The 20,017-nt window shown below is 39.8% G+C and overlaps 1 protein-coding gene across 1 annotated transcript in view; it reads right to left on the reverse strand.

Annotated features, from left to right (window-relative positions):
* Positions 1–5,896: 5,896 nt before the first annotated feature.
* The window catches only part of BAG2 (BAG cochaperone 2), a 31,498-nt gene continuing 17,377 nt past the window's right edge, over positions 5,897–20,017 (reverse strand). The window contains exons 2-3 of the mRNA XM_007516482.3: positions 12,852–12,961; positions 5,897–7,084 (exon numbers count right to left, since the gene is read on the reverse strand). Coding sequence (XP_007516544.1) covers positions 6,672–7,084; positions 12,852–12,961 — 523 coding nt within the window. The 3' untranslated portion in view covers positions 5,897–6,671. The remainder of the gene's footprint in view (positions 7,085–12,851; positions 12,962–20,017) is intronic.

A 20,017-nucleotide genomic window follows, 5' to 3' on the forward strand; every position in this document is an offset into this window, starting at 1 on the left:
CAACATAAAAATGTATTTTAATTACTCTTAGTATTTAGCATACTGATTTTATTGGTAGTGGGTATTTAATACAGTTTAGCACTGCAATTTAAGTAGTTTTGCCTTGGAAACTAAGTTTTATAATTCTGTTACTATTAATCTGTTTTACCTTATTATTATTTTTTCTGTGCAGAGTAGGGAGCCCAGGACTTCATGCTGTCTCCTGGGCCGGTTTGTTTGTTTTTCTATATTTCTTTATAGAGAGACAGGATATAGAGAGCAATATAAGACACAACTCCACCATCTGTGGAGTTATATTCATGCTTTCTTTGGTACTCTCATGTTGAATTTAGGATTGAATCCATGGACTGGAGCATGGTAAGATACACTCTCTGCTCACTCCATTACCACTTTGGTCCTCATATCAGTCTGCTTTAAAGGAAATTTGTTTTGTTATAGTACCCCCACCCTCACTACCAAATAATAGTAAATTTTTTAAATTATTTATTATTTTCCCTTTTGTTGTCCTTGTTGTTTTATTGTTCTAATTATTATTGTTGTTGTTATAATAATAAATTTATCTTAACCTGTGGTGCAGAGTAGCTTTAGAGCTCAAATTTATTTGATAAGTTCTTTTTTTTATGTTAGCCACCATGCTGAGCATATTGCATCTCATTTAAAGTTCATAACTCAGGAACATTATCACCCATTTTTAAAAATATTTTTATTTACTTATTGGATAGAGAAAAATTGAAGGAGATCTGAGATGGAGATAGAAAGACACCTGCAGTACTGCTTCACCATTCATGAAGCTTGCCCTCTGCAAGTGGGGAACAGGAGCTTGATCCTGGGCCCTTATGAAATATAATGTGTGCTCTTAAGTATGCCATTGCCCAGCTCTGATACCCCAATTCTATAATTAGGGGGTAGAGAGTAGACTGATATATTAAAGGACTTTTGCCTATGTGTGTTGTGTTTTGTCCCAGGCCACATATATGAAAATAGTATCTTCAGACCTGAGATCTGACAATTACATAAGGAGATATGTTTATTCCTGGATCCAAACATATGGTCAGTGTTTTACTTTTTTTTTTTCCAATGGATTCATTTTATTTATTATTTTTCTTTTGACAGAAGCAGAGGCAGTAAAAGACCACAGCATCAAAGTTTCCTTTAATGTGATGAGGGCAGGGTTTGAACCTGGGTCTTACACAAGGCAAAACAACACAGTACCCAAAATGAGCTATTTCACCAACCCTTGGTGGGATTTTATTTATTTATAGGACAGAGGGAAATTGAGGTGGGGGGGGAGACAACACCTGCAGCCCTGCTTCACCTCTCATGAAGCTCCTCTGAAGCTGCAACTGGGGATAAAGGGCTTAAACTTGGGTCCTTGCAACCAGTTGCCCCCACCCTTGGGCAGATTTTTCAGTCTTTCCTGACACACTTTGTCATATTCCTGAATAAACTGTGCCCAACTTGACATCTGGCCACCCCTGGAAAATTGCATATTAAAGCTGATAGGTTACTGAAATTGACCTTCACTAAACATGGGAGTGGATGTTCCAGTGATTTGAAAGGCCACTGCATGTGAAAGAGGCACATTTGTTATTATTATATTTAGCAGTTTGAAGAGTATATTAAAAGATTTCTGTGGTCCAGTTCAAGATATATATTCTTAGTTTATGATAAAAACCTTATATCTATGTCCATGTCTCTTAAGAAGAACATTCATTTTATTTTGCTTGCTGTTATGAATGGACACACAAAAAGAATGAATAAGTTCAAGATCAGTGTTATCTTTGTTGCCTTTTCCAAAATGCTTTTTAAAAATTTTTTTAATTAATTTTATTTTTGAGAGAGATACATAGAGACACACACACAGAAACACCAGAGCACAGCTCTGGCTTATGGTGGTGCGAGGGATTGAACTTGGGACTTAGGAGCCTCAGGCATGAGAGTCTGTTTACATAATATTATGCTGTCTCCCCCCGCCCTTCCAAAATGCTTTTTTATGTCTTTGAATAATTGTAAAACCTAGATTTCAAAAATACCGTTATAATTATTTACTCCAAACGTGTTAGCATTTGTCACAGCTAGTCATCTGAAAGAGATAAATGCATGAATATCCTCATTAACATTAAGTGTTGGGGACTGGGAGGTACGCAGTGGGGATCTGACGCTGTTGACTGGCTACGGAAGAAGGGCAAACGCTAGAAGAAGAAGAAGAAGTGGGGACTGGGAGGTAACACAGTGGGTTAAGCGCAAGGACTGGAATAAGGATCCGGGTTTCAAGTCACTGTTTTTGAGCCCCCAGCTCCCCACCTGTGGGGGGGGGTCACCTCACAAGCTGTGAAGCAGGTCTGTGGGTGTCTTTTTCTCCCCTTCTCTGTCTTCCCCCCTGCCCCCTCTAGATTTCTGTCTTATCCAACAACAAGAGCAACAAAATGGGAAAAATGGCCTCCAGTAGGAGTGGATTCGAAGAGCAGGCACCAAGCCCCAGCAATAACCCTGGAGGCAAAAAAAAAAAAAAATTGGGGGCCAGGCATTGCCGCACCGGGATAAGCAACCATAGTACGAAGCACAGGGATCCCAGTTCAAGCCCCTGGCTCCCCACCTGCAGGAGGGGGGTCACTTCACAAGCATTAAAGCAGGTCTGCAGGTATCTATCTTTCTCCCTCTCTATTTTTTCCCTCTCTCAATTTCTCTCTGTCCTATCAAAGAAAACTTTTTTGGAAAAAAAAAAAAATGGCCATAGGAGCAGTGTATTCGTACTGCAAGCACCAAACCCCAGCCATAACCCTGGAAGCAAAAGAAAAAAAAATGTTGTAGCCTGGGAGGTGTCATGTGGATATAAGCACTAGACTTGTAAGCATGAGGTCCTGAGTTTTGATATCCAGCATCATATATGCCAGAGTGGTACTCTAGTTTTCTCTCCCTGTCTCATTAACAAGCTTTTAAAAGCCATTGTGTGTCAACTGGAGAGATGGTACAGCAATTGAGTGCAGGACTTGTATGTGTAAGGTCCCAAGTCTTGATTCCTAGCACCTTGTGCAAATGCCAGAGTGATGCTCTAGTTCTTCCTCTTCTTGGTGGTGGTACACATGGTAGAGTGCACACATTGCCATGCAAGAGGAAAGAAAGTATGAACTTGGAATAGGACTGTTAAGCAATGTAAGGCAAAAACACCTTAGAGTCTAAATCTTTTACCTGTACACATGATGATTTGAAAACATGAGGGTGAAAATATGACTCAGAATCTTCACTTGAAAATGAATTAAACTTTCATTCTAATAAAAATACATGTCAAGCGCCAACACATTGAAGGGCCCAGCAGTAGTGCACCTGACTGTGCATGCTTTACAATGTCTGATGGACCTGGGTTTAAATCCCCAGTTCACACCTCAGAGGGGGACACTTCACTAGTGATGAAGCAGTGCTATTTATTTTTCTCTCCCATACAACCCTCCCTCCCCTCTCATTTTCTTTCTTTTATTATTATTATTTATTATTGTATAGAGACAAATTGAGAGGGTAGGAAAGGGTAACAGACAGACACTCACAGCCCTGCTTCACCACTTGTAAAGCTTTCCCCCTGGCAGGTGGGGACCAGAGGCTTGAACCTGGGTTCTTGTGCATTGTAATGTGTGCAATACACCACCACCTGGCCCCTCAGCTGGAATATTTTGTAGTAGAAAAAGTCCTGTGCTGATATGGAACAAACGGAAAAAGAGGAGTATTTTCCCCAATGAAAGTGATTTGCAGCTGCATATAGTCCTTGAGAACATGGAATAAAATGTTTCATTTCATTTTTCCATAATTCTCAAAAAGCTAACAAATAGATGACACCAAAAGTCTTTGACAGTGAACCAAGATGACAGCAAATTAAAGTCTGCCGACAAATCAAAAGGCTTTGCCACAGCTGTCAATGAGGATTAATGTTTCCCATGAAATAGATTTAAATGAGGCAGACTTGTGGCTGACATAGAACACTATGAATGTACCCAAATTGCAACTGCCTTTTATGAAGAGAGACTAATCTAACATTATTGACCAGAAAATGAAGCTCAGTACCATTTGCATTGAGAGAGAAACATATAGAACCAAAAAAGGATCGTGACACCTCCCCTCAGCCCCCTCCCAGAGTGAAATATCTATATTCTAATGAAACTGAGCTTGATGTATTGAATTTTTTAAATTAATTAATTTATTTAAGTATTTATTTATTCCATTTGTTGCCCTTGTTTTATTATTGTAGTTATTATTGATGTTGTTGTTGAATAGGACAGAAATGGAGAGAGGAGGGGAAGACAGAGGGGGAGAGAAAGATAGACATCTGCAGACCTGCTTCACCGCCTGTGAAGCGACTCCCCTGCAGGTGGGGAGCCGGGGGCTTGAACCAGGATTCTTATTTATGCTGGTTCTTGTGCTTTGTGCCACCTGCGCTTAAACCCTCTGTGCTACCGCCCGACTCCCCGATGTATTGATTTTGAAGAAGTATTTAAGTTGAAGTTTCAGATGGGGGAGACAGCATAATGGTTATGCAAAAGGCTTTCCTGAATGAGGCTCTGAGTTCCCAGGTTTAATCCCCAGCAACATGTAAACTGGAGCTAGTGGTTCCCTGGGGTCGATCTCTCTCTCTCTCTCTCATTACAATAAGATAAATAATTCACCACCAGGATGCTGTCCAGGCTTCCCTGGATTGAAGATCCCACCAATGTGTCCTGGAGCTCAGCTTCCCCAGAGACCCACCCTACTAGGGAAAGAGAGAGGCAGACTGGGAGTATGGACCGACCAGTCAACGCCCATATTCAGCGGGGAAGCAATTACAGAAGCCAGACCTTCTACCTTCTGCAACCCTCAATGACCCTGGGTCCATGCTCCCAGAGGGATAGAGAATGGGAAAGCTATCAGGGGAGGGGGTGGGTTATAGAGATTGGGTGGTGGGAATTGTGTGGAGTTGTACCCCTCCTACCTTATGGTTTTGTTAATTAATCCTTTCTTAAATTAAAAAAAAAAAAAGATAAATAATTCAAAAGAAACTCTGAGCTCAACAAAGCTTTAAAAAAAGTTTAGGGTCCCCACCTGCAGGGGTGTCGCTTCACAAGCGGTGAAGCAGGTCTGCAGGTGTCTGTCTATCTTTCTCTCCCTCTCTCTGTCTTCCCCCTCCCCTCTCCATTTCTCTGTCCTATCCAACAATGACAACAATAATAACTACAACAATAAAACAACAAGGGCAACAAAAGGGAATAAATAAAATAGAATTAAAAAAATAAAGTTTAGGGGTGCAGGTGATGGAATACCCGGTTAACAGCATAAGGATAAGGTATGAAGCATAAGGATCCAGATTCAAGCCTTTAGCTCCCCACCTGCAGGGGGGACATTCCACAAGAGGTGAAGCAGGTCTGCAGGTGTCTGTCTTTCTCTCTCTAGCGCTCTCCTCCTCTCTCAGTCTCTCTGTCCTATCCAATTTAGAAAAATGAGGGGGGAAAAATGGCCACCAGGAACAGCAAGCCTCAATGATAACCCTGGAGGCAAAAAAAAAAAAAAAAGTTGAGGTTTTTGTATATCAATAACACTAGTTAGTTTGAACAAAGAAAAGTAGCCTACAGTTGCATCACTTATCAGACAAAAGAATAACAACATAGGTCAAGCTTATTATACAAATGCAAACTACATTGTATTTTTAATTTAAAAATAATTTTCAGTGCTAGCAAGCTTTTAGTGAAATAAATTTTAATTACTGAAGGTGGTTTTTTAACGTAACTCATATAAAAAATTTTGGAAATATATCAACTCACAAAAGTGTACATGTATCTTTTGACCCAGTAAATCCCACTACTGAGAATTTATACAAAAAAAGAAAGAAAAAGTTCTGTGTACACAGACATGTTGCAATAATAACAACAAAGAGGAATCAACCTTAATGTTTATAGTAAGGGGGAATGAAGAAGTAATTTATGATATAACTACATAGATTAGAATTTAAATCAACTCTTAGTGGACTTTACAGCAGCATTTTTAAAAGGCAAGTTACAACACTTTATATAATGCTTAACATTTTAGAAAATGGAACAAAATGATGTGTGTTAAACTGTTCAGAGTATTAAGATCAGGTTAATTTTTTCACATTTTATGACACATTTTCATGCATGCAAATACATTCATAGTCTGAGATATATAAATATCTAAGTTGAAAATAATTAGATACAGATGCCTAAAAAAATTGTTAAATGAAAGAGGATGTAGGGAAAGATTCTGATTTTGTGAATTTTTCTTGAGTGCACTAGTATGTAGTTAACAGTATGTGTAGAGTGTGTGCTGCTTAAATAATTTGTTGTCAACCAAATGTCCCCAGGTATCTTCACACCAAAGTCCAGAAAAAGAACAGCTATTTTTCTGTCCCTCACTACATACCTATTTCTCTGCCAAATATTAAGTATTCACTTATAAAATAGTAATATATGTGTGTGTGTGTGTGTGCGCGCGCGCTAGGTCCTAGTATAAGACAATTCAGATAAAATATTTCTAATTTTAATTGTGTTATTCACAAAACTGATGACATATTTTCCACATGTAAAACAACTTTCAGCATCAAATGAGTGGTTATGCCTAACAAAGAATGAGTTGTCACTGGAAATTATATTTTAGCATATTTAGGTCATTATTCTAAGTGCTTCTCAATCTGAAAACTAATTAAATTTGTTCTCAGCATTCTGTTGCAGATTTTTGGAACCAGCTCCTTTAGAATGCTCTAACAGCTTGATGGCCTTGTCAGAGCTTTCAATATTTCTAAGCAAAGTCTCTAATCTTCTCTTAATTTTCTTCTGGTCTTCAAGAGCACAGCCAATTACTATGGATTGAAACTTCTGATCAACTGGCCCAGGAGGCACCTCAGATGAACATGCACTGTACAGAGACATCAAATGACTCTTGGCATTTTCCAAATCATCCAGAAACTTATTGACCACTTCATCTATAATCCTAGTGGCATGCTTTAGGGATTCTTGCTGCTGAGGGTTTCTAATTGTTTCTACTGAAACTTCAACAGTAAGGGTTCGCCCCATCAATCGGTTTGCAGTCAGATGTAATTCTTCTCTTTCTCCTAAATAAAAGAAGTTTAAAATGTCAATATGAAATATAAATTGTCCATTGTCAAAAGCACTATTAATTTGTGGCTAGTTTAAAATGTCAATATGAAATATAAATTGTCCATTGTCAAAAGCACTATTAATTTGTGGCTAAATCGAGAGTTAGGCTGTAGTGCAGTGGGTTAATCGCACATGGTGCAAAGCACAAGGACCAGTGTAAGGATCCTGGTTCAATCCCCCGGCTCCCCACCTGCAGGGGTGTTGCTTCACAGGCGGTGAAGCAGGTCTGTAGGTGTCTGTCTTTCTCTCCCCCTCCTCTCTCCATTTCTCTCTGTCCTATCCAGCAACGACAACACCAATAGCAATAACAATAATAACTACAACAACAATGAAAACAAGGGCAAAAAAAGGGAAAATAAATAAAATAAAATTTTTTTAAAAATAATAATTTGTGACTAAATCTACTTTTTGTTAGTAACTCTGCTGTGAATTTTTTTTAATTTTTTAAAAATATTTATTTATTTATTCCCTTTTGTTGCCCTTGTTGTTTTATTGTTGTAGTTATTATTGTTGTTGTCATTGTTGGATAGGACAGACAGAAATGGAGAGAGGAGGGGAAGACAGAGAAGGGGAGAGAAAGATAGACACCTGCAGATCTGCTTCACCACCTGTGAAGCGACTCCCCTGCAGGTGGGGAGCCGGGGGCTCGAACTGGGATCCTTACTCCGGTCCCTGCGCTTTGCGCCACATGCGCTTAACCCACTGCGCCACCGCCCGACCCCCCCCCCCCCCCGTGAATTTTTTAAAGGGAAAAGTTATAAGTATAACACACAAGATGACTGCAGTATATTATAGGGAGAAGTTATCAAGTATCTTTGCCTGAAAGTCTTTATACAAGATATACCAAGTAACTTCTCAAGTTGTCATGTTTGTGAGAGTTTGAGCAGGTATGCATTTCTCTCTTCTGCCTCTAGGGTTATTGTTGGGGCTCTGTACCAGCATTATGAACCCACCACTCCCAGTGGTCATTTTTCTTCATCATCTTTTTCTGTTTTATTTGATAGAACAGAGAGAAATTGAGAGGGGAGAAGATGAAGAAGGAGAGACAAAAAATAGACACCTGCAGACCTCCCTGCTTCACCACTCTTGAAATGTTCCCCCTGCAGGGGCTCAAACCTGGGTCCCTTGCAATATGGTAATTTGGGGCCAGGTGGTGGCACACCTGGATGAGAGTGTTGAGCCAGATGTTGTTGTGCGCGGGGCCGCAGAGAAGAGAGAGAGGGTCCAGAGCGAAGAGGAAACACAAATCTTTATTTGCACTGGCACCTCAGAGTTGGGTGCTAGAGAGGCAGGTTGGGCCACGTGGAGGTAGCGAAAATGGCCGCCTCACGCAGTAACCTTTCCTGCCTCTGAACACCAGAGTGAAGCGCTGGCAAGAGAACGAGGTGCGGAAAACGAAGGGTTTTTATAGGAGTAGCTTTCACGGGAACGGGAAGGGGAAGGAGTAACCATAGCACTCCAGGATAGATGATAACTCTCGTGAGAATGGGAGGGGGGAGGAGTAACCAAAGCACTCCAAATAGCGTGGGATAGACAATGCCCTGAGGGCATAACATGGCGGAACAAGCACTCCCAGAATGTCCCAACTCTCATGGGAACTAGTAGCCTGAGGGGAAAACATGGCAGATGTGAATGCATCTGCACAATTTCCCAGCATGAGAGCACATATTGCAATATAGTAATTTGTACATTCAAATGGGTATGCCACTGTCTGGCCCAAAGTATACATTTCTGAGCTGGAGATGCAGTTTTACCATAAGTAAATAACATAATAAACTAGTATTTTTTGCTGGCTGGAGCAGTATAGAACAGATGCCCTGGCTCTCTTAGGATATATATATATATATATATATATATATTTCCTCTATCTTTCTGAGTCCTGGCTGAGAGTCACTATAATAAGACAGATTAACAAAAGAAAATTGAGCAAGTTTATTAACATGTATACCAGGGGCCCCATGGTGGCAAACCTGGTTGAGTGCACATGTCACAATGTGCAAGGACCCTGGGTTCAAGCCCCCAGTCCCCACCTGCAGGGAAAAAGCTTTTCGAGTGGTGAAGTAGTGCTGCAGGTGTCTCTCTGTCTCTCACCCTTCTCTACCACCCCTTTCCCTCTCAATTTCTGACTGTCTCTATCCAATAAATAAAGATAATACAAAAAATAAATAAAAACATGTATACCTTACATAGGTGGGAAACCCTAAGACGGCCCCAGCCACTTTAAATGGCTTCAGCCAGAGGCAAAAGAAAGATGTTAGGGAAGGGAAAGTCGGTAATGGAGGAGCGGGAACAATAAACAGTTTAAATCAAATGTAAGTCACTGCCTTCTCTACTGAGAAGAGTTTCTTGAGATTTAAAGACAGCCTTCTATTCATGGAACAGAGTTGCAAGTATAGATTTCCTTTATAAGATGGTTTTATTTTTTTAATATTTATTAAATAAATATTGTTAATTAAATAATTTTAAAATACTGTTAATTAAATAAATGTCGTTGCCCTTGTTTTGTTGTTGTAGTTATTATTGTTGTTATTGATGTCGTCGTTGTTGGATAGGACAGAGAGAAATGGAGAGAGGAGGGGAAGACAGAGGGGGAGAGAAGAAAAAGACACCTGCAGACCTGCTTCACCGCCTGTGAAGCGACTCCCCTGCAGGTGGTGTGCCAGGGGCTGGAACCAGGATCCTTATGCCGGTCCTTGCGCTTTGCGCCACCTGCGCTTAACCCACTGTGCTACCACCCAACTCCGGGTTTTATTATATATTTTATTTATATATATTAGATAGAGGCAATCGTGAGAGAAGATAGTGCGGGATAGAGCACGAGACACCTGTAGCACTGCTTCTCTCCTGAAGCTAGATTTAATTTACAAACATAAAGTTTCCTTAAAGAAGGGTAACTATGGGGGAGGGGTAGATAGCATAATGGTTATGCAAAGAGACTCTCATGCCTGAGGCTCTGAAGTCCGGGTTCAATTTCCTGCACCACCATAAACCAAAGCTGAACAGTGCTCTAGTTAAAAAAAAAAAGGGGGGGGTAACTTCTGTTTTACGAATTTCTCCCATGTCTGCATTTTCTCAAAAATGATCAGTCCCTGGAGTCTGACAGTAGCATAGTTAAGCGCACGTGGGGCAAAGCGCAAGGACCGTTTTAAGGATGCCGGTTTGAGCCCCTGGATCCCCACCTGCAGGGGAGTAGCTTCACAGGCGGTGAAGCAGGTCTGCAGGTGTCTGTCTTTTTCTTCCCCTGCTCTCTCCATTTCTCTCTGTCCTATCCAACAACGAGGACATTAGTAACTACAACAATAAACAACAAGGCCAACAAAAGGGAATAAATAAATAAATAAAAGGTATAATTAAAAAAAAAACAGTCAGTCATCACCATCCTGGCCAAAGATCAATAAACAGGAAAACAGGAGATGGGGGGCCAGGTGGTAGTGTACTGGGTTAAATTCACATAGTATGAAGCACAAAGACCTGAGCAAGGATCCCAGTTTGAGTCCCCAGCTTCCCACCTGCGGTGGTGGGGGGGGTCGTTTTGCAAGCAGTGAAACAGTTCTGCAGGTGTCTTTCTCCCTCTCCATCCCCCCCCCCCCAATTTCTATCTGTTCTATCCAATAAAATGGAAAAAAAAAATGGGCACAGGAGCAGTGGATTCGTAGTGCTAGCACCAAGCCCCGGTAATAACCCTGGAGACAAAAAAAAAAAAAGAAAAGAAAAAGAAAAGGAAAACTGGAGATTGTTGTTGTTTTACATATACACCATTTATGTTACTTATTTTATATAATGAAATGTTGAGGGAGTCGGGCTGTAGTGCAGCGGGTTAAGCGCAGGTGGCGCAAAGCACAAGGACCGGCATAAGGATCCCGGTTCAAACCCCGGCTCCCCACCTGCAGGGGAGTCGCTTCACAGGCGGTGAAGCAGGTCTGCAGGTGTCTATCTTTCTCTCCTCCTCTCTGTCTTCCCCTCCTCTCTCCATTTCTCTCTGTCCTATCCAACAACGACAACAACAATAATAACTACAACAATAAAACAACAAGGGCAACAAAAGGGAATAAGTAAATAAAATAAATATTTAAAAAAAAAAAAAAAAAAAAAAAAAAAAAGAAATGTTGATAGCGTTCCTTTTCCCATTATTACCCCCTTTGAACTTACCACCACCACCACTACACAGGCTGCTTAAATTTGTTTGGAGGCTGATGAAATCATGGCTAAGGCCACCTTATATTTTACTGTCAACTATCTTATCTACAACTATGTTTTCTCAGCAAAAATTGGGGTAATGTATTCATCAAACACAGAAACGGTGTATTTATATCAAAGATAGACACCTGCAGACCTGCTTTACCGCTTGTGAAGCGATTCCCTGCAGGTGGGGAACCGGGGGCTTAAACCGGGACCCTTACGCCGGTCCTTGCGGGCTGACTAGTTCTTGACCCCATTGTAGATGTGTGAAAATTCTGGTCTTTAATTAACATATTTACCACAGAAGCTATCTGCCCACTGACTTGTGTTCCACGAAGAACCAAGGAAGTCAAATTAGGAAGTTCAATGCCAAGGCAAGAAAATCACATGTGGCAGGGAGAGTAATACTTCACATATGAAAATGAAAGCACATTTTTAGTAACGAATTTTTTATTCATTCTCATGAAAGATGAGAAGAAAGCAATGCTCAGCTCTGGTACATGGTGGTACTGAGGACTGAACTTGAGCCTACTAGAGCTTCAGACATACAACTTTGCTGTTTTATCTCCCTGGCTCAGTGCATTTTTAAATTAGTGAATTTAATAAATAAATAAAAATTAGTGAATTTTGACAGAGGTCATAATTTTTTTATAAATTAAAAAAATTATTATATTCATTTATTTAATGGATACAGACAGCCAGAAATCAAGAGGGAACAGGGAAACAGAGAGGGAGAGAGACAAAGAGACACCTGCAGCCCTGCTCCACCATTTGTAAAGCTTTCCCCCTGCAGGTGAGGACCGGGGGCTCGAACCCACATCCTTGGGCATTGTAACATGTGCGCTCATCCAAGTGCATCACCACCCGGCTCCAGAGTTCATCATTTTCTTGATTTTCTTTGTTATTTTTCTCTTCTAAGTTGCATCTCAGTTCATCTCCTTTTGTTTTTCTCTGCTTCCAGTCTCCACTTTCCCCCTCTACTTTTACTTCTCTTACAATTCAGTAATTTATATGAATGTATGTGAATCTGGGGTCAAATGTGATGATACTCCAGTTTTCAGGCTTTTGTCTAGCCCTGGTCTAAAGAGTAAGTAGCTTTTATAATAAACCTACAGCTGCCACTACTATCAGTCGCTCATACTGAATACTAAAATTTTAGGTACTTATACCACAAGTTGATAGCCTAATAGTTATTCAGACTCTTGTGCCTGAGGCTCCAAAGTCCCAGCTTCAATCCACTGCACCACCATAAATCAGATCTGAGCAGTGCTCTGGGAGAGAAAGAAAGAAATAAAGAAAGAGAGACAGACAGAAAGAAAGAAAAAACAGAGAGAGAAAGAAAGAAAGAAAGAAAAAAGAGAAAAAGAAAGAAAAGAAAGGAAGGAAGGAAGGGGAGAAAGAAAGAAGAGAGAAAATAAAGAGTGAGAGGAAGGAAGGAAGGAAGAAAGAAAGGAAGGAAGGAGAAAAACTGACTCAACATTAACATTAAGTCCCTTAAGTGAGTTGAAGAGATAAGACCCCTTCTGTGGAAATAGTTCTCACCATCACTGATCTGCCTCATATCCTGGCTGTTTTGGATACTGTGGATCATTTCCAGGAGAATTTCTTTCTCTTGCTCAACAGCAGTGGCTGCATCTCTCAGAGCTTCAACCCTATACGAATTGGAAAAACAAAACAGTTACTGTATGTAGAAGATTAATTTTCCTCATCTCTTGACTATTCACTACAACTAAAAATTAAGAACCACTTAGGAATATCATTTAAAATCATTTAGGATGCTCAACAATTTGTTTGGCTTTGCATGTTAACTCTCTTTTCAGCCACCAGGTTACAGCATGATGCCGACTAGACTTCCCTGGACAGATGATCCCACCAATGTGTCCTGGAGCTTCGCTTCCCCAGAGCCCCAATACTAGGGAAAGAGAGAGGCAGACTGGGAGTATGGACCGACCAGTCAACGCCCATGTTCATCAGGGAAGCAATTACAGAAGCCAGACCTTCCACCTTCTGCATCCCACAATGACCTTGGGTCCATATTCCCAGAGGGATAAAGAATAGGAAAGCTACCATGGAAGGGGATGGGATACAGAGATCTAGTTGTGGGAATTGTGTGAAGTTGTACCCCTCTTATCCTATGGTTTTGTTAATGTCTCCTTTTTTAAAATAAATTTAAAAAAATAATTAGGAGCACTGTTCAAATTTTTCTCTCAGTTTCTCTTTCTCCACCCTTTTTTAATCCACTCAACCTGCTTTCATTTTGCTCCCAACTTCACCTTACAGGGCAGTCATTTTATTTAGGGTTTACATTTTGCTTTTTTATTTAACCAAATCTGTATCAGTGCATTCAACTATTTTTAATTTATTGATATCTTATTCTGTTCTTAATATGTGAGCATCTAGTAGGTAGTTTCTTTTTTAAAAAATTTATTTCTTTAATGTTTTACATTCAACAGTAAATACAATAGTTTGTACATGCATAGCATTCCCCAGTTTCCCATTTAACAATACAACCCTCACTATGTCATTTATCATCCTTCATGGACCTGTATTCTCCCCACCAACCCCAGAGTCTTTTACTTGGGTGCAATATGCCAATTCCATTTCAGGTTCTACTTGTGTTTTCTTTTCTGATCTTGTTTTTCAACTTCTAGCTGAGAGTGAGATCATCCCATATTCATCCTTCTGTTTCTGACTTATTTCACTCAACAAGATTTTTTCAAGGTCCATCCAAGATCGGTTGAAAACGGTGAAGTCACCATTTTTTACAGCTGAGTAGTATTCTGTGTATATATATACCACAACTTGCTCATCCACTCATCTGTTGTTGGACACCTGGGTTGCTTCCAGGTTTTGGCTATTACAAATTGTGCTGCCAAGAACATATGTGTACACAGATCTTTTTGGATAGATGTGTTCAGTTCCTTAGGATATATCCCCAGGAGAGGAATTGCAGGATTATAGGGTAGGTCCATTTCTAGCCTTCTGAGAGTTCTCCAGACTGTTCTCCACAGAGGTTGGACCAATTTACATTCCCACCAGCAGTGCAGGAGGGTTCCTTTGACCCCACAGCCTCTCCAGCATTTGCTGCTGTTACCTTTTCTGATGTATGACATTCTCACAGGAGTGAAGTGATATCTCATTGTTGCCTTGATTTGCATTTCTCTGACAATCAGAGACTTGGAGCATTTCTTCATGTGTTTCTCAGCCTTTTGGATCTCTTCTGTGGTGAATATTCTGTCCAAGTCCTCCCCCCATTTTTGGATGGGGTTATTTGTTGTCTTGTTGTTGAGTCTGGCAAGCTCTTTATATATGTTGGTTATTAAACTCTTATCTGATGTATGACGTAAAGATCTTATCCCCTTCTGTGTGGGGTCTCTTGGTTTGGGTAGTGGTTTCTTTTGCTGTGAAGAAGCTTTTTAATTGGATGTAGTCCCATAGGTTTATACTTGCCTTAGTCTTCTTTGCAATTGGATTCGTTTCATTGAAAATGTCTTTAAAATTTATGCAGAAAAGAGTTCTGCCAATATTTTCCTCTGAGTATTTGATAGTTTGTGGTCTAACATCCAAGTCTTTGATTCACTTGGAATTTACTTTTGCATTTGGCGAAATACAGTGATGCAGTTTCATTCTTCTGCAAGTTTCAACCCATTGTTTCCAACACCACTTGTTGAAGAGACTCTGCTTTCCCCATGTAATAGTCTGGGCCCCTTTGTCAAAGATTAGATGTCCATAGGTGTGGGGCCTCATTTCTGGGCTCTCAGTTCTATTCCACTGGTCAGTGTGTCTATTCATGTTCCAGTACCAAGCAGTTTTGATGACAATGGCCCTATAATACAGTTTGAGATCTGGGAGTGTGATGCCTCCAGTTCTATTCTTTTTTTCTCAAGATTGTTTTGGCAATTCTAGATCTTTTCTGGTTCCAGATAAACATTTGTAGCGTTTTTTCTATTCTCCTAAAAAATGTGCTTGGGATCTTGATGGGGATAGCATTAGATTTGTAGATGGCTCTGGGTAATATATTCATTTTGATGATGTTAATTCTTCCAACCATGAACATGGAATATCTTTCCACTTCTTTGTGTCTTTTTCACTTTCTTTGAGTAGTGACTCATAATTTTCAGTATACAAGTCTTTCACTTCTTTGGTTCGGTTTACTCCTAGATATTTTATTGTTTTTGTTGCTATAGTAAAAGGAATTGATTTCTGGATTTCAATTTCGTCTAACTTAGTGTTTGCATAGAGGAATGCCACTGACTTTTGAATGTTAATTTTGTAGCCTGACACCTTACTGTATTGTCTGATGATTTCCAAAAGCTTCTTGCTGCATTCCTTAGGTTTTTCCATGTATACTATCATGTCATCTGCAAATAAGGAGAGTTTGACTTCTTCTCTTCCAATCTGTATCCCTTGAATTCCTTGCTCCTGCCTGATTGCTATGGCAAGAACTTCCAACACTATGTTGAATAGTAATGGTGATAGTGGGCAGCCCTGTCTAGTACCTGATCTGAGTGGAAATGCTTCCAGTTTTTCACCATTGAGTATGATGTTGGCTGTAGGTCTGCTATATATAGACTCCACTATCTTGAGGAATTTTCCATCTATTCCCATTTTTTGTAGTGTTTTGATCATAAAGGGATGTTGTATTTTGTCAAAGGCTTTCTCTGCATCTATTGATATGACCATGTGGTTTTTGGTCTTGCTTTTGTTGATGTGGTGGATCACATTGATTGATTTATGTATATTAAACCAACCTTGCATGCCTGGGATAAACCCCACTTGGTCATGATGAACAATCTTTTTGATATACTGCTGTATCCGGTTGGCTAGAATTTTGTTCAATATTTTAGCATCTATGTTCACCAGAGATATTGGTCTGTAGTTTTTTTTTTGGTTGTGTCCCTGTCTACTTTTGGTATCAGGGTGATGTTGGCTTCATAGAAGCTGGAAGGGAGTATTCCAGTGTCTTCAATCTTCTGGAAGACGTTTAAAAGTAGAGGTATTAGTTCTTCTTTGAAGGTTTTGTAGAATTCATTTGTAAAACCATCTGGTCCAGGACTTTTATTTTTGGGGAGATTTTTGATAACTGTTTCAATTTCATTAGCTGTGATGGGCCTGTTCATGTTATCCACTTCCTCTTGACTTAGTTTTGGAAGTTGGTAGGTATCTAGGAAATCGTCCACTTCTTCCATGTTCTCTAGCTTGGTGGCATATAGTTGTTCATAGAAGCCTCGCATGATATGTTGAATTTCTGCGGTGTCTGTTGGGATATCTCCTCTTTCATTTACTATCCAATTTATTTGGGTCTTCTCCCTCTTTTGTTTTGTGAGTCTGGCTAAAGGTTTTCGATTTTGTTTACTCTTTTGAAAAACCAACATTTACTTTCGTTGATCTTTTGTATGGTTTTCCTATTCTCAATGTTATTTATTTCTGCCCTAACTTTAGTGATTTCTGTCCTTCTGGTTGCTTTAGGGTTCCTTTGTTGTTCTTCTTCTAGGTCTTTAAGATGTGCAATCAGGCTGTTTATTTGTGCTTTGTCTTGTTTCCTAATGTGTGCTTGTATAGCTATGAACTTCCCTCTTAGGACTGCTTTAGCTGTGTCCCAAATATTTTGATAGCTTGTGTCTTCATTTTCATTGAACTCTCGAAACATTTTGATTTCTTCCTTGATTTCCTCTTTGACCCAGAAGTTGTTAAGAAGTGTACTGCTGAGCTTCCACATTTTGGCACTGTTACTAATCTTTTGTTGATTGTTAAGTGTTAGTTTAATTCCACTGTGGTCTGAGAAGATGCTTGGGATAATTTCAATGCTCTTGAATTGGCTGATGCTGTCTTTGTGGCCTAACATATGGTCTATTCTTGAGAATGACCCATGTGGATTTGAGTAAAATGTGTATTCCAGTTTCTTGGGATGAATGACTCTGAAAATGTCCAATAGTTCTAGTTTATCTCTTCATTTAGCTCCCTTATGTCTTTATTGATTTTCTGCCTGGATGATCTGTCAAGTTGAGAGAGTGGGGTGTTGAAGTCCCCTACTATGATTTTGTTACTGTTAATATATTACTGTAGCTCTTTCAGTAGAAGTTTGATGTATTTAGATGGCTTCTCATTGGGTGCATAGATGTTAATAATTGTTAAGTCCTCTTGATTGACTGATCCTCTGAGTGTCCATTCCTATCTTTTTTAATCTTATCTATTTTAAAGTCTGTCATGTCAGATATGAGAATAGCTGCTCCTGTCCTTTTTTGTGGGCCATTGGCTTGTATGATAGTTTTCCATCCTTTCACTTTAAGTCTGTGTTTGTCTTGTTGAGTTAGGTGCGTTTCCTGTAGACAGCATATTGTTGGGTTGTGTTTTCTTATCTATCTTCCTACTCTGTGTCTTTTAATAGGTGAATTCAGGCCATTGACATTTATTGATATCAAAGATTGAAGATATTTTAACCCCATTCTTGTAGAGTTTTAGAGATATGTCCTCTTTGTGGTGGTCTGGTTGTTTATCGGAGACCTTTCAGAACTTCTTTCAGGGCAGGCTTGGTGATGGCTGATTCCTTCAACTGTTGCTTGTCTGAGAAGGTTTTGATGCCTCCATCTAGTCTGAATGACAGTCTAGCAGGATATAGTATTCTTAGCTGAAAGCCTTTCTCATTGAGCACTCGATAGATATCTTGCCATTCTCTTCTGGCCTGTAATGTTTGTATGGAGAAGTCTGCTGCTAATCTTATGGGTTTTCCTTTGTAGGTGACTCTTTGTTTTTCTCTTGCAGCCTTCAGGATCCTTTCTTTATCCTTATTCCTTTCCATTCTAAGTATGACATGTGTTGGTGTCTTTAAGTCTGGGTTAATTCTGTTTGGGACCCTCTGGGCTTCTTGAATTTTTATGTCTTTGATGTTGTCTAGACTAGAGAAGTTTTCAGCTACTATGGCCTGGAAAATGCTTTCTTCCTCTCCTTCTCTTTCTTCCTCTGGTATGCCAATAATGCGTATATTGTTTCTTTTGAAGTCATCCCATAGGATTCTGTTGTTGTTTTCAGCATCTCTTAATCTCTTTTTGAGATCTCTTACTTCTTTTTTAGTTGTCTCTAATTCATCCTCAATCTTGCTAATTCTGTCTTCAGCCTCATAGATTCTATTCTCTCTGCCCTCTACTGTTTGCTGGAGTTCATCTGTTTTGTTGCCCTGCTCTGATACTGTTTTAGCTTGTTCAGCTAGTTGCATTCTTAGCTCGGCGATTTCAGCTCTCTAATAACCATGAGATAATTAGTATTTTCTTCCATATTCTCATTTGTTGTTCCTGCATTTCTGATTACAATTTTTTCAAATTCTTTACTCACTCCTGTGATTATTTCCTTAGCTAATGTTTGGATGTTGAACTCGTTATTTTGTGCTTCACCCTCTGGAGGACTTTTAGCTGGACTCTTGTCCTGGTTCGATTCTCCAATATTTTTTCTTGTTGTTTTACCCATTTTATATATTATGTTATGAGTTCCCTTTATCAGTACTTTTCAAATTATTGATCACTATTGCCTGGATTGACTTGTGTCTAAGTAAGTTAACTAAAGGGTTCACAGTGGTAGAAGTTAACAGTTATTTCAATCCCTGAGTTGGAGCTCAGTGGTTTAAAAGCCTCTTTCTTTTTTTTTTTTTTTTTCCTTCCCTGTAGGCTATGGGAGCCTGAGGGCTTTTAAACTATCAATAGGCTTCTTAGCTTAATCACTGACTCCTGACCAAGAGATAAAGCAGGGTGTGGCAGAGAGAATCCAGTGATTATGCAAAGAGACTTTCACAGCCCCTCAGCTATGCCACCTCAGCTATGTCTTCTGAGTTTCCTAGTTAAATCTCTGTCCCCTGGTGTCCCTTCCTGTCGCTGCTCCAGATTCGGTGATTTAGTGGGTTCCTGTGGTCATTCTAGTCCTGTCTTGTTTCAGTCCCGGGTGGTCTCCTTTGGTATTCCTAGTTGATCCAGGAGAGGAGAGGAGAGGAGAAGAGAGGAGAGAAAGCGATCTGCTGCTCTTAGTAGGTAGTTTCTAATTGCTGAATATTCTACCTACACTTGATTTTACCATCACTAGCCCACAGGATATATTAACCTTGTCCCCCAATATTTTATCACCACAAGTCACACTTTGAAAGGGAGCAAAGCAGATTGCCACAAGATATTCCACTTTCTGGCAAGTGGTGTGAGCTGAAGGCAATCTAGACACAGAAGGCTCATTTTTTTTTTTTTTATCTCTCACTTAATTACCTAAATAATGGGTGAGGTGGTGGCAGACCTAGTTGAGCTCACATATTACCATGCAGAACGGAAGTGTCACAAGTGGTGCAGGGATGTAGGTGTCTCATTTTCTTTCCCTATCTCATTCTCCTTTCTTAGTTTCTCTCTGTCCTAGCAAAATTAATTAATTAGTTAATTAATTTTAAATAGCCACTGGAAAGGTGGATTCACAGTGCTGGCACTGAGCCTCAGTTACCCAAATAATTTATTTTCTACAGATTTACTTAATTTCATGAGTTAGAGAAAGAGGAGAGAGGCCAGAGCAGCCTGATGCCAAAGATCAAACTCAAGACCTTATGCTTTATCTTTTTATATTTGTTTATTATTGACAAAGAGAGAAATTGAGAGAGGATGGGGAGAGGGGCCAGGCCGTGGTGCACCTGGTTAAACGCACATAGTTGTAAGTGTGAGAATCTGTGCAAAGATATGGGCTTGAGC

Source organism: Erinaceus europaeus, chromosome 4 (assembly GCF_950295315.1).
Source record: "Erinaceus europaeus chromosome 4, mEriEur2.1, whole genome shotgun sequence".
NCBI classification, from domain to species: Eukaryota; Metazoa; Chordata; class Mammalia; order Eulipotyphla; family Erinaceidae; genus Erinaceus; species Erinaceus europaeus.